Source organism: Dama dama, chromosome 24, assembly GCF_033118175.1.
Source record: "Dama dama isolate Ldn47 chromosome 24, ASM3311817v1, whole genome shotgun sequence".
NCBI lineage: Eukaryota > Metazoa > Chordata > Mammalia > Artiodactyla > Cervidae > Dama > Dama dama.
The window spans coordinates 43,431,498-43,446,224 of record NC_083704.1 but is presented as its reverse complement, the minus strand read 5'-3'; the positions used below and the strand labels follow the sequence as shown (position 1 = coordinate 43,446,224).

General features: G+C 52.0%; 1 protein-coding gene across 1 annotated transcript; it reads right to left on the bottom strand.

Annotated features, from left to right (window-relative positions):
- Positions 1–1,839: 1,839 nt before the first annotated feature.
- Positions 1,840–4,669, bottom strand: FEZF2 (FEZ family zinc finger 2). Its single transcript, XM_061129199.1, has 4 exons — positions 3,815–4,669; positions 3,326–3,460; positions 2,991–3,123; positions 1,840–2,099 (listed from the first exon to the last, which is right to left on the bottom strand). Exons 1-4 carry the CDS (start codon positions 4,667–4,669, stop codon positions 1,840–1,842), a joined length of 1,383 nt encoding a protein of 460 aa, XP_060985182.1.
- Between the last annotated feature and the right edge of the window lie 10,058 nt (positions 4,670–14,727).

Genomic DNA, 14,727 nt, shown 5'->3' with positions numbered 1-14,727 from the left:
TTGTGATTTTCTAAAAGCCTTGACTCCGATTCCTGACCCTACCTAGTCCTGGGTCCCAGGTCATTTGGTTTTGATCTCTGCCTCAATTTCTCCATCCTTCCACAGGGTGAGAGTAATCACCCCCCAGCTTGCGGGTTGTGAACGTTTGAAAGAATATGGTTTGAGTGGCGTGGAGCAAGCGCTCCGGCAATGTGAGCTTCTTTGATTGTGGGAGCCCCTGGCGCAAGCAGCGCTAAGCGCCTACTGTATACCGGGCTCTGGCATAATCCCCACTCATGTCACTTTCGGACTTACTTGGGGGTTTCCTTTTGCATCAACCATCTTTCCCTCCAAATACCTTCTACCTGCAGTGGGAATCCGCGTGGGATCAGCGCCCAGACGCCGCCGCCCTAGCCCTTGCAGTGGCGAGGCTGCCTGGAAGCCCACTCCCCGGCCCCGCGCCACATTTCCTTCTGGCGCTGGGGAACATTGTTCCAGAAAACGTGGGCTGAATCGCGGCGCGAATATTAGGGGCGGGAGGAGAAGGCCCGGAGCGCCGAGCCAGTAATCCGAGCTCTTGATTATCCAGATTCGGATCAAACGGGGCGGCGGCGGCCGGCCCCCTCCTGGGAATGATTAGATGATTAATGTAATGCTGTTTGAAGGGTCTCTGTTTTCTCTCTTAATTTGGGTCATTACTTAGAAAGCAAGCGTGAGATCATTTCATCAGCGTGCTCGGCGGCGGAGATAGCTATTCAGGAAATGGGCTAACTGCGCGGTAATCAGAACTCGGGGCGGCGGCGGCGGCTGCGGGAGCCCGGGTGCGCCCTCCCGCGGCAGGGCGCACAGCACCCGGAGGCCGGCGCCAGACCACAGCGCGGGCCGCGGAGCCCCAAAGCTCCGGATGGGCTGGGACACTTGGCCCCCAGTTCTCGCCACCAGGAGTGATTGAATGGGAGAGTGGCTCCCCTTACATCACCCAGACAAGACGGTGTGCCCAGAAGCGCCCCGGCGCGGGTAGTGCCCCTGCCATTTACCCCACTGTGGTGCGGCTCTTTGCTCTAGGACACGCACCTCAAACCTGCTCTCCAACACCTAGCCACTTTTTAATCCCTTCTTTTTTAAAAACGCACCCAAATATGGCAACACCCAGAATCCCTTGGTCAGAACAGTTAGCAAATAAAAACTTGGTACAACGTGAGGGCCGTTGCATCCTTGGTTCCTGGGGGGGATCTGAACAAGTTAGCGTGGCAGGAGGACCGATCTGGCCTCACCCTGGTCCCAGTGCGCCCAGAAGACGTCGCATGTGGGCGGCCGAGAAATGCTAAAAATGCCTATTTCTTTTTCATTCTTTAGGGTTGCTGAGCTGACTTGCGGCGAGGGGAGAGGGGGGAAAGAAAAGACGCACTAAGGATTCTGTTTATTGAGTTATATATGTATATATTCCGTGTTCGTGTGTACAGGAGAATTTACATGGCTGTATAAAGATGGCTGGGGGCGCCGCGCTCTTCCGGGACGTTCACGTGACAGGCTGGGGTTAAAACCCACCGCCGCCGGAGGAGAAGCCAGAAGCCGAGGCCTGGAATTAAATACGTTTCGGCGCGCTGGGTTTAAATAAGTTTCCCGAATATACAAAGGTGGGGAGCCAGGCGTTTGCTGCCAGTCATCGAGGAAACGTTTAGCTTTCCAAAAATATGCTGGTTTCGATAAATAGATTTTAGCCTTTCTGCTATAGCTTTTTTTTTTTTTTTTTTTCTCTCTCTCTCTCTCTCTCCTTTCTCTTAATTTTAGAAATAAGTTTATACGTGTGATCTGTTTGGGGGTTGGATAGGACTGGAAGGGAGGGTGAGGCAGGAGCTCTCAGCTCTGCACTGTCCGAGTCAGGTCCTTTGTGGAGGGGGCGGCGGGGCCCACGCTGTCGTGGAGTTTGCGCACGTGTTTCTTTAAGTCAAAGTTTCTGCAAAACCCTTTGCCGCAAGTGGCGCACGTGAAAGGCTTCTTGTCGTTGTGGGTGTGCATGTGGAAGGTCAGGTTGTAGACCTGGTGGAAGGCCTTGTTGCAAATGGTACATTTGTACTGCTTCTCGCCGCTGTGGGTCAGCTTGTGATTCTTGTAGTTCCCTACAGGAGACCAAAAACAAAAAGGGGGGGGGGGGGAAATAAAGTGGGACGGGGAGGGGCCGGGTGTCCCGGGGTTGGCTCAGGTGCCCGCGTAAAGAAGGCGACGCTTGGCTAGGCAGGCGCGACCTCTCCGAGTGAAGAAGTTGTCAAACTTCGTACGCGTCAAGCCCCGGGCTCTCACTACAGGATGGAGGGCCGAGTCCCGCGTAGCCGCCCCGCGTCCCAGCCCCACCGGGGCCTGAGGCCCGAACAGCATCCCTCCCGCTGAGCTCCGCCGGCCCGGAAACTTTTGTGCTGCCCAGAGAGACGCATGGGGCCCTTGTCCGGGCCGCCGCCTCGCTCGAAGAAATTCGCATGAACCCCGGCTTCGTCCCCTATTATTATTATTTTCTTCTTCTTATTTTTAAAGTTACTCCCTGTGGTCCCCTAACTACCACTTGGAGATCCAAACGTGCCTGGAAAAATCCAAGCAGAGTGCTGGAGACAGTAGCGGTTTCCCCCAGTCTAAACTGTTCCCAGGAGGTGGGTTACGCCTCGAATTTTTTTTTTTTTTTTTTTCCCATTTTCAAAAGAATCCCGGGTACAAAGGGACGCTTCCTCCATAGGGCGATACCTTGTCTTTCTCCAACTTCCTTTCCCTCTACCCCTTTCCTTCTTCCCATCTCCCAAATTCACAGTCTCCCCATGCAATCAGCTTGAGTCCAGCGAGCTCTACTAATCCAACCCGGAGAGCTTCCACCGAAACCCCGTACAACCCGATTCCAAAGAAATGCTGCGCCCGAGCCCGCGGCCCTCGCGCGCTCTCTCTCCAGATCCTTCTTTGCCTTCCCGCTAGCGATGACCTGCCGAGTCCCAAGGGGAGGTGAGGAGAGGGCCTCGCCCGCACGTTACCTTTTTGGTGAAAGCCTTTGCCGCAAAATTCACAGACGAAGGGCTTGTAGCCCGCGTGGATGCGAATGTGTGTGTTGAGCGTGGAGCTGCGGTTGAAGGCTTTGCCGCACTGGTTGCATTTATGCGGCTTTTCCTGCGGAGAGGGGCGTGCGCATCGTGAGGCTGAGGCCCCGGCTGGGAGAAGCCACCTTGCGGGGCACCTGGAAGGGGCACGCCGAAGGGACAGGGGCCTCTGGTGGGGGTTATAAGGGGAACCCTTGGCCATTCTCTCCCCAACCCCATCACTTAGTTCCGGGTGTTGGGTACGGGTCGGGCTGGACCCGGGGCCCACGTACCTGGGTGTGGATAATTTTGTGTCTGCAGAGCGTGCTGGCCTGGCGGAAGCCTTTGCCACAGACTTTGCACACGAACGGTCTGGCTCCGGTGTGGACTGGCATGTGGCGGGTGAGGTTATAGTGAGCGTTAAATACCTATGGAAGCACACACGGGGGCCTTGTGGCTGTCTGTCCGAGAGTCCGCCTGGCAGGGCGTGGGGGGCGGGCGCGCAGAGACCACCTCCCCCAACCAAAAACCCCCTTCAGAAACCACAACCCTTTTCATTTTGTAAAGAGCTTCCCAATCCACTGTTCGTGCCAGCCAGTCCTGTGAGGCCGCTGACAAAGGCATTCCCATTTTATAGAATAAGAAACTGAGGCCCAACTGTGCCCTCAGTTCGGGTAGACAGCTACTAGGGAGCTCCCAAATTTGAGAAAGGGGCTGTCCCGGCTGCCCCTCAGGGAAGCAGCTGCTCACCCCTCCCAGCCCCCCAGGACCCCGAGCCTCACCTTTCCGCACACCTCACAGGTGAAGTTTTTAGGCTTGCCGTCCGCTGCGCCCCCGGGCAGCTTGCTGTGGCCCTTGACGCCGCCGCGCTCGGCAGTCAGGGCCGAGTTCTCCTTCAGCACCTGCTCCAGCGGCGCAGGCAAGCGCTCCTTATGGGCGTAGGGGGCTGGATGGGCAAACTTGTCCGCGGTCAGGCCGGCCAACTTGGCGTTCTCCAGCAAAAAGAGTTTGGGGTGCGCAGCCAGGGCCGCGGGGGCCTGTGTGTTGAGGAGACCGGACGGGAAGAGGTGGCCGCCGAGGAGCTCAGACGGCGGGTACGTGGCGGAGTCCAGGTAGTTGAAGTAGTAGAGCGAGCCGCTGGCCGGAAGCCCCACCGCCTGGTTGATGACCTGCGGCTTGATGACCCTGCCAGCGGGCAGCGCCGACGGTACCAGGCCCAGCTCGGCCTTGCAGCACACGCCACAGTTGGTTTTGCACAAGCCGCTGGCGCCGCACACCGGGGCCCCCCCACCGCCGCCTCCACCTCCTCCTCCGCCGCCGCCGCCGCTGCCGCCAGCCCGGAGGCTGCTTTTCCAGAGCTCAGAGTAACTGAGCAGCGTCTTGGACGGCATCTCGTAGCCTAGGGGCTGGAGGGGGATCATACAGGGCAGCGGTGAGCAGAGGTTGAGCAATTTCTTGCCCTGGCCGCCCTCCGCCTCCAGTGCCCCCGGCCGGGGCTCAAAGGGCGCGCGGGGCTCCGACGTCTTGGCCATGATGCGCTCGATGGAAAAGGCCAGAGTCTTGGAAGTGGCCGGCGACGCTCCAGCGCGCGGGCAGGCCGGGGGCACCATGGTCTCCAGGGAAGCCGAGCTTGCCATGGCGCGCCGAGCCGAGTCGTACCGGACTGGGCCAGGGCGCAGCCTCTCTCCTCTAAGTCTGCATTCCGGAAAAGGCAGGGAGGGAAACCGCAATTTAATAAGCACCTTGTCGGGTCCAGGTCACCCATTTGCATTCAAATGAACAGGGGCAGAACAAAGTGCACCCAAGGGTACCAAATTACCGCCCATTAACCCGCCCGCGAAGGAGCCCACCAGCCCCTGCCCCGGGACTTTGAAAGGGGGGAAAGGGGGAGGGCTTACAGAGGAAGGAGAGAGAGGGAGAAAAAGAAAGAAAGAAAAGAGCCTCAAATTAACCCCCTGAGCCGCTCCCTGGACCCCGGCCTCCGCCACGCGTGCTGGGAGCTAGCTAGTGAAGGGGCAAAGTTAAAGAGGACCGGGAGAGCCACCTCGCATTTACCTCGTTCCCCCACCGCCAAGGAGATGCGGTCCGAGCCATGCAGCCTGTCTCCTCTGTCACATTTTGATGGCAAACATCTTCCCCTCCGCGTGAGATCACTGTCTTTTACATTCAGCTGACATCACATGAAGTCACTTGAAGTGGAATGACATGGGCGGCGGCGCGGCTCCTGTAGCGGCCCCTGTGTTCCACCGCGCCTGCCGGCCGCTGCCGCCACCGCCCCTCAAACTTTAAAAGGAGGCAACTGGCGCCCGCGCTCCCCTCGGGAAAGTGCGAGCGGTTCGCGAATCGGGAAGGAGGGAAGAGACGGGAGGGGGAGGGGGAGGAATCGTGATGGTTTTGCCGGTGGAAAAAAAAAAAGGGGGGGGGGAGCCCAAACCCAGGCAGAGTTCCGTGCGTGATTCACAACTTTGGGGGCCTATAGGTTTGGGGGACGCGGAGAGGGCAGGGGTTCCCGGGCGCGCCGCCTCAAAGGGACCCTGGGTGTCCGTCTAGTCACCGAAGTATCCCTTAGCCCTCTGCAGCCGCGCTGGGCATCGTGCTAATAAACTGCCATTTACCCACGGAGCCGGCGCCAGCCCCGAACACGCGCAAATGATAATTACCTCATTAGGATGTGGCGCAGGGACGCGGGCGCCGCGTTTGGAGGGGGGAACTTGTTAATGGGGAAATATTAATTTATGCAAAAACAACCAGCTCGCCTTGGCTGGCGTCGGAGGTCGGGAGAGAGCTCCCGCAGCCAAAGGACGACCCCGTAGCGTCCGTAGGTGCAAGGCCGCCCGCCCAGATCCTGGGGGCTTCGGCGCCTGGAGGGTGCGCGTCCCCCTCCCAGACTCGCTCTCCGCCTGCGGCTGAGGGAGGCTGCACCCCGAGCGGGAGGGCTGTTTGAGAGCTTGATTGATCGGGATCGCTGATTTGTGATCGGGTTTCTGAGGCAAAGCCCGACTCCGCTGCGGGTTCAGGGCTGCGAGCAAGGAGGATTCCGAGGGCAGGTCTCCCCGCTGATGGGTACTTACTGTTTGTATAATTGAGACGGTCCAATCTCCACCTGTTTAAGGAGCAGATTGAAACAGCAGAACCTCCCCTGGATCCTATTAAAACGTTTTTCCTCCTAAGGCCATTCAGTCGAACCAATTTTCCGAAGTGATTCATAGAGCTGAATTCTGCCAAGGCAGCTCTTTCACTTTTAGCCACTAAAGCACCGCGTGGAACCGGGTTTTGTGTTTTTCTAAAATAAAGAGAAGGATTATCAGAGGGGAGAGGGAGGAGGACTGAAGGGGGGCGGGCAGAGACTTAGTGTGGCCAGAGGTAGACGCAGAGGGAAGAAAAAGGCCCTTTTCTAGACAGGCCCCAAGTAAGTTCGGAGGAATTCAGCGTTTTGTGCCTCTCCACAAAAGCAGCGCGCTCCACGCTTGGTTTGGAGGGGCTGAATTCATCTGTTTGCAGACCATTCCACCTGCGTATCACAACAAACTGCTCAAAGACGCTCCAGCACTTTTAACAGGCCGGGTGCTCTTGGCGACAACAAAAGTGATCAAGGTTGAGGGTTCTTATGGGGAGGGGGACAGCGGCTAGCAAGAGAGCGAGGGAAAGAATTACGTTTAGGAAAGGAGGAGAAGGGGGATTCTGGGGTTAAAAAAAAAAAAAAAAACTTTTGGAGGGTTTTGTTTGCTGGACAATTATATCTTGCCTGCCGGCTTTTGCAAGACCAGGAGCTTTGTAGCAGCAACTACAGTTTCAGAGGATTATGGTTGGTATAATATGAGCGAACAGGGCTGAGGGTTTGATAGTGTATTCTCTCTCCAAAGGTGTAAGATCTTGTGGCGCTCCAGAGAGTGCTGGTGGGAAAAAAAACCCTCTCCCTTCTCACTCAAGAACATGTCTTGAGGGGGCTGAGTGCCCCATCCCAGGCCTCTCTCCTGCTAAACATCCCAGGAAAACCAGCAAGGGAAAAAGACAGGAAAGGTCTAGTTTTAAATTCAGGCAAACCACTCGTTTCTCCCCTTTGGAATTTCTCTTTCCTACCCACTCCCCCTCTGACGTGTAACTGCAGACATGATATGGATGTGGCAGGTGAAAGAGGGAAAAGTGTACCTTGAAGGCTAAGAGAGGGAGAAGAGAGGTCGGTCTCCGGGGGAAAGTGTCCTGGATGGCCACTGCCGTGGTTTAATTCTTCCACCCTGCCAAGCCTGGAAACTACCCCTAAATACAGCAGTCTTGAATCTGTTATCCAGCATTCTGTGCCCCCCCCCCACCCCCAACTTCCAAATTTCAAAGCGAGAAAGAGGCTAACTCCTCTGGAAGAGAACATTTCCATATAGCCTATTTAATTTAGATGTTCAGAGAGGCAGAATTCCAGACTCAATATGCCCCCATCCCTATGTTAATGTAAAAACAAGACAGATAAACTACCCCTTATCCCACCCCACCACCAAACAGGAAACGATTTAAATCAACAACTCACCCTGACATTGAAACAGTATCAATAACACCCGAAGGTCTCACAACCTGAATTTCTATCCCGACTTTCCTGTGGATCCTGTTCAGCCACCAGCACTTGCACCCCAACCCCCTTTCCAGTTTGGGTAATTGTTGATCTCGGCAGCAGCTCGAAAGATCTGCTGGTCTGAAAGCTCCATCAGGCTGAAAGGCTTCCAAAGACTTCCCATGAACCTGCCTTGCCATCCCTAGTGCTTTTTGTAGCTGCAGAAGCCATCTCTCTCTCCCCAGCATCACAAAGGAGTGCTACCTCCACAGAAAGAAAACATTTGGGTAAAAACAAGTTGCCCCTAATGTGCCTCTCTTTCCAAATGTTGGGTGAATACACTGGCTTTTATGAAAGTATTTAATTAGCTTCCACAAACTTCTCCTTCCCTGCCTGCAGATTATATTGAAGTGGAGGGTTGGAAACTATTTTACACCTTGCCACTCACATGTTAATTAATCTCTATCTAACCCTAATTGCAGTTTATTCAAGCACCGCTCAACAGCTCACCCACACAATAAACAGTGATCCTACTTTTATACATATTACTTCACGTTAACACATTGAGTAATTAACTCCAGTACCAACTAATAGTGCAAACAAATATTTTCTGTAAACGAGATGATTTCAGGCAGAATAATAGAGGACTGGGGAAACGTGGCACTCGGTGGAGGCAATGCTGAGATTTCGATTTGCTGCTCCCAGCCCTCTAAATTCATTCTCAACCGCAGCATCTTTTTCCCCCTGAGGCTGAAATGCTTTTTAGAAAGGGGGGGTGGGGAGGGACAGTATGGAAATGTGACAATTTTGGGGGAGTTCTTGGAGGGGTTCTTCAAGAATAAGGACAACTTTTTTCCACCCACACATTTTTAGCGAAGGAAAAAAAAATCTGGAGTAACTCGACAGTAAGGGCAATAGGAGGCTAGCTGGAGAGCAAATATCTCAGGGATGTAGATCCGTTCATGACAAGTCTTCCAAAACCTCCTTCTCTAAGCAAGTCCTGTCCTTTTAAGCAGTGGTTCTAGGAGAGGAGTGAGCAGTGACTATCCAGATAGATAAGAAATCCCAGGCTCTCTCCCAATCCAGACTAGCATACATGTGGCTCTGAGGTGCTGGTGCCTTGGTCTCAGCCCCAAACAAGGCACCTGACCTGGAGGCCCGCGGCCGCGGCGCAAGCAAGGCCCATTAGGCCTCACTCAGCGCGCCGCTCTGCCCCAGGGGCCAAATGACAGGTTGCTTGCCCGCAGTTCCGGAGCACCCGGGCCAGGGGCTGACGGCCTTGCTGGACGGCGCGGGCTGCAGCCCTTCGAGGTCGGCCTGTGAGCCCTGGACCCACCGTGGGGTCCTGTTGGGCCCTGTGGCCTCAGCTTCAGGCCCTTCTCCTTCTGGGCGCCTCCGCCGAAAGCCAGACGCTTTCGTCTCGGCCCATCTGGCCCACGTTTGGGCCTCCACAGCTCGGCCGCGATGGAGAAACACTGCCAGGGTTAAGCCTGACGCCTCTCGGCGGCCGGCGCTCTTCCCACGCTGCAGAGCGGGGTGCCAGGGCCCGGTGCTCCGCAGCGCCGCTGGGCCTGACCCGGACCGCGACCTCGGGGATCGGCGGCTGTGGGACGCCGCGCCTGGAGCCAAGCCGCTCGCACACCACTGACTGCGGATCTAGGCTCAACCAGGGACCGGAGCGCAATGTTTTAATTGAAATCGCAGGTTTAAGCACAGCTGGCGGCTGTCTATTGATTTTGCAGAGGCTTCTCTTGTGGGAAGCATATTAAATATGACTGGCACGGCTAGAGTCTTCCTCTCTCTACCCCCTCCCTCGGGCCTTTTTATGGTCACTAAGCCGAACACTGTTAAGGATGACTTTTGTTTTCAAAAATGTCTTAATGCCAGAAATCGCCCTCACTTTAGAATAAATTACTTAGCAGACGCCTTCCCAGGGTGTAGACAACCTCAGAGGAAAACCCCCCTCTGGAGCAAAAGCTCACACGTTTGCATTACTTCTGAGATGGCAGAGGGAAAAGGCAAGCATTTCTGCTCCACAGAAGTGTTGCAATTCCAGCCCTGGTGGCTTGTGTCTCCTGGTGCTAGATGGCAAGAGGCACTGTTTTTTTTTTTTTCCTTAAGTATTACGATTATAATTATTTCCTCACCCTATTATTAGGTTGCAATACATAATATAGTGTCCTGTGCCCTCTCCTCAGGGAGCTGAGTCGCTTGGGGGCCACGGCAGGCTGGAGGCTGCTGAGTTTGGAGAAACACCCGCTGGGCAGATTTGATATTCTTTCTCACCGCTGGCCTGAAACTCGTTTGGAAACAAACAAACAAACAGAAACCAAATCAATCGAATAAACAAACCCAAACCAAACAAACTTCATGGTTTAAGGAGTCTCCCTCTCTTTCTTCTTCTTTCTAAAGGGATATTTAGGATCGGATTTACCCGGTGCTGCGTTTAATCGCTGAAAATAGATTAACTTCTGCAGAGAAATTCTTCTGCGATCTCTTTTTTTTTCCAATCCCCTAGGAAGCATTTTATTGAAAACATTCGAACCGGCTTGCCAGCGGCGGGCTTGTCCAAGGCCCAGGGGCCTCCGCCTTTAGTGCCCGCAGTGAGCTGGATTAGTGCGTCGGGGAGACAAAAGAGGCCCTGATCCCCCGGCCAGGCAAGGCCCGGAGCGCCTCGGTCCCGGTAACGCGTACCGCGCGAGCACAGTCTTGGGCCCGGGCCTCCAGGGACAGATGGGCCAGAGCCGTCTGCATCTGCCCGCGTCCTCGGGGATGCTGCGGCGCCCACAGCCAGGGTGGCGAAGCGCCCGGCCCACTGCACCCGGCTGTTTCACAGCGCCCCTCGCATCCGGGGACTGGTTTGCAAATCTCAGCGCACCCACAGACTGGTTTTCACCCTGCAAGAGGAGAGATGCCTATACATCAAGGGCAGCCGGCTTTGCTGCCAAGGAGGGAGGGGGGTGGTGCTGTGAACCTATTACAGTTTCCAGGACCCTCTCAACCCCCACCTCGATCGCTGCAGAGGACTTCCACCTCTTCTTCCGAAATCAGGGGCAGTGTGCGCACTCTTTGGCCAGAGGGAACCTCCCCAGAGAGCAGATCTGCAGCCCCTACACGCAAGTTTGGTGTGCTGTCCCCTCTGCTTTCGATGCACATATAACCACACTCACGCATATATATGCACATGTAAGTATATTGTATGTGTATGTATATATGTTCACTGCTCTCCACAACCCTTCACTTAAAATGCCTTTTGATTAGTACTCTGAATCCAATACCTGCATGTCGCAGTTTGCCAGCGGACCTGTCATTTCCTGAGCCAATAGTGGGGGCAGGTAGTCATCTTGTAAATGCCTTTTTTTCTTGCCACGCGATTTCCAGGTGCAACTCAAAGGAAACAATAGTTTACAAAGAATGGTTATATTTTATATATATTTTACACACTATGTACATACATATAAGTGTGCATTATATATATACATATATATGAAATAAAAAGGCATTTTGGAGGAGTAACAGACCCTGTAGCTCGGATGCTGTCGGATTTCTAACTCCCTGGGAAGACGGCTTAGGATCCTCCGCGTTATTTAACTTGGCAGCTAGTTAAACTCCGCGGTGGAGCCTGCCCAAAGGTATTAGCGTTAAGTGCTAAGAGCTGGAGTTAAGCCGGCAGTGAAAAGGAGGGACCGGAGGGGCCAAAGGGGTGAGAGGAACTGATTCCAGGTTCGCCCAAACTTCTGGAAGTCTGCCGGGCAGAGTAGGTCTGAGTTGGATGGCCTGTTGGATAAAAATCCCGAACTCTGTGATCGCTTTACAAGCGAATCTCTCGGTAATGTTTTCTTTGCTTGGTTGGTTTGGTTTGGCTTTGTTAGGTGTGCATAAGAATGGAGTTGTTCTTTCCTGCCCAGTTTTCTTGAGTTCTTACTAGTTCACGCGAATCCAATCTTCTCCTCACCTAGGTAAAGACTTCCGCCTGCGTGCTCAACTCTGGAGTTTGCAGTTGGGCTTAGGTAACAAAATAGGAACTGTAAAAGTGCTAAGTAGCACTCCACCAAGAATGAATAAATCTCTTTCTGCTTCCATCCCTGTCTCCCTCTCACATACAGACCCTCCCACTTTGGGGGTTCAGCTAGGGTGGCCATCAGTAGATGACTGCTTATTACTGAGGGCCTTTTACATGTCAGACACAGTAGTAGCTAAATATCCACTCTAATCAGTTCTCAGTTTTGTCCTATAAAGTCAGTACCTACAGCCAATGTGCCCATTATACAGATAACATGTCCAAGGTCACATAACTGGCAAGAGACTGTTTTAAGAACCCATACTCCTAAGGACCGTGCCAAAAAAAAACCACAAAAATCACCACCTAGACAATTAGCCTGAGTTGGCTGGTGGAGTGTAAACTGGGAAAATTTGGAGTAGAGTGTAAACACTTGGAAAATTGGTTGGCAGTAACAATTAAATTTGAATATGTGCATTCCTTATAACCCAGCAATTCCACTCCTAAGTATATACCCAGCAGAAGCATGTACTTAAGTTCACAAAAGACAGGCCCTAGAATGTTCACAGCAGCACTGTTTGTAATAGTCCTATGTTGGAAATTTCCTGAATAACCATCAAGTGTGGCACCCATAAATAAATCAAGATAAAATAATATACATCAATAAGAATCAACTAACCACTACTACACTAAACATGTCAATGAGTTTCATGAACATAATACTGACCAAAGCAGCCAGATCCAAAATACTACACACTGCATGATTTCACTTAAGCTTCAAGGTAGGCAAAATTTGGGGTCATAATGGGAGCTTCTGGGGTGCTGGTAAGGGTTTGTTTTCTGATCTGAATTTTGGTTTGTGAGTATTTTTTGAACTGTGCACACTTACTATGTGAATGTTTTGTATGTTTGTTATACTTCTATATATCAGTTAAATACACTAATCTGTTCACATTTTAATATATCTATTATAACATCTCTTAAAGTCAAAGTGTTATTCACTCAGTCACGTCCGACTCTTTGCAACCCCATGGACTGTTGCTGGCCAGGCTCCTCTGTCCATGGAATTCTCCAGGCCACTGGAGTGGGCTGCCATTCCCTTCTCCAGGGGATCTTCCCGACTCAGGGATTGAACCTAGATCTCCCACACTGCAGGCACATTCTTTACCATCTGAGCCACTGGGGAAACCCAGTATCTCTGATTTGTTAAATAAGTGGATTATCAGCCTGAATATATCTAACTTACTCCCTGTCCCCAGTTTCCCCCAAAGATAATGCTCCTTACCTGCCTCTTGAGTAATGTGCCTTGCATTTCTTCCTTTGGACCAGACAACCACATCAATTAATTGGGCTCTCATAAAGACTTAAAAATAAGCAGCTTCCAGACTTCTAAGACAATTGTCTTTGGAGCCTGGGCAGTGGATCCAACTTCCCAGGGAACCTGCAATGGGCTCAAAAATGCTTAATCAGGGGAGTTCATTTGAAGCATTCTGCTCACCCAAGATCTTAGCATAGGGGTGGCAGCTTTGAACTTGGACCTGTACCCTTTGCTGCAGGTGAAGCAGGTAAAGAACCCTTGGCCAGGAACTGCCTCAAATCTTCCAGAGACACAATCTGGCAGCTTGCGCTGGGAGATGGAGATCTGGCTGAAGGTGGCAGGATGGGATATGGGATGCTGGTAGGGACTAGCATTAATAGAAAGCCTTGGCAAATCCTTAGAGCTCAACTCACTGGTTCCTGGCCGAGAGGAGTCCAGAGGGAAAAAAGTCTTGGCTGCCTGGCAAAGTGACCCAGTTAGCAGAAGGAGCAGCCCTGCTTTAGGAGAGGGTGGGGAAGTGTATTTCAGCAGGAAAAAGCCTTGGGGCACAGAAATCAGTACTTGACAATTCCTTTGTGTAAAGCCAAGGTGAATTCTACCAGGGGTGATGGTTGCAAATCTGATCTCAGCACTTTAAGAAAGAAATCTTAAGGAACCTACAACTAAAGCAATTAAAGAGAGGGTAAGGAGGTAAGCTATAATTAAGACAGACTAAAAAGATAAAAATTATCTGGCAAGTAGATGAGATAAGACCCAAAAGTGATGTAGTGAATGAATTTAGTTAGCCTTATCTATCTGAGACTTTCTCTGCTGGGTACTTACAAGCTACATGCCAGAGATATAGTGCTTACCAAGATAGACACAATCAATACCCTCATGCCTCTTGAAGTCAGTTTGGTTGCTCAGTCGTGTCTGACTCTTTGTGACCCCATGGACTGCAGCACGCCAGGCATCTCCTGGAGCTTGCTCAAACTCATGTCCATCGCGTCAGTGATGCCCTCCAACCATTGTCCCCTTCTCCTCCTGCCTTCAATCTTTCCCAGCATCAGGGTCTTTTCCAGTGAGTCAGTTCTTCACATCAGGTGGCCAAAGTATTGGAGTTTCAGCATCAGTCCTTCCAATGAATGTTCAGGACTGATTTTCTTTAGGATGGACTGGTTTGATTTTCTTGCAGTCCAAGGGACTCTCTAGAGTCTTCTCCAACACCACAGCTCAAAAACATCAATTCTTGGGCACTCAGCTTTCTTTATAGTCCAACTCTCACATCCATACATGACTACTGAAAAAACCATAGCCTTGACTACATGGACCTTTGTTGGCAAAGTAATGTCTTTGCTTTTTAATATCCTGTCCAGGTTGGTCATAAATTTCTTCCAAGGAGCAAGCATCTTTTAATTTCATGGCTGAAGTCACCATCTGTGGTGATTTTGGAACCCCCCCACCCAAAAAAAAAAAAAAGTTTCTCACTGTTTCCACTGTTTCTTTCTCCATCTATTTGCCATGAAGTGATGGGACCTGATGCCATGATCTTAGTTTTCTGAATACTGAGTTTTAAGCCAACTTTTTCACTCTCCTCTTTCACTTTCATCAATATGCTCTTTAGTTCTTCTCCGCTTTCTGCCATAAGGGTGGTGTCATCTGCATATCTGAGGTTATTAATATTTCTCCTAGCAATCCTGATCCCAGCTTGTGCTTAATCCATCCCAGCATTTTGCATGATATACTCTGCATATAAGTTAAATAAACAGGGTGACAATATACAGCTCTGATGTACTCCTTTCCCAATTTGGAACCAGTCTATTGTTCCATGTCCAGTTCTAACTGTTGCTTCTTGACC

Bases quoted from the DNA above. Each gene is read 5' to 3' on its own strand.
- FEZF2 (XM_061129199.1), bottom strand. From the start codon at position 4,669: ATGGCAAGCTCGGCTTCCCTGGAGACCATGGTGCCCCCGGCCTGCCCG. The intron at 3,124-3,325 runs GTACGTGGGCCC...CCCTCTCCGCAG, and splicing joins ACAAAATTATCCACACCCAG to GAAAAGCCGCATAAATGCAA. The intron at 2,100-2,990 runs GTAACGTGCGGG...GGTCTCCTGTAG, and splicing joins CAAAGGCTTTCACCAAAAAG to GGAACTACAAGAATCACAAG.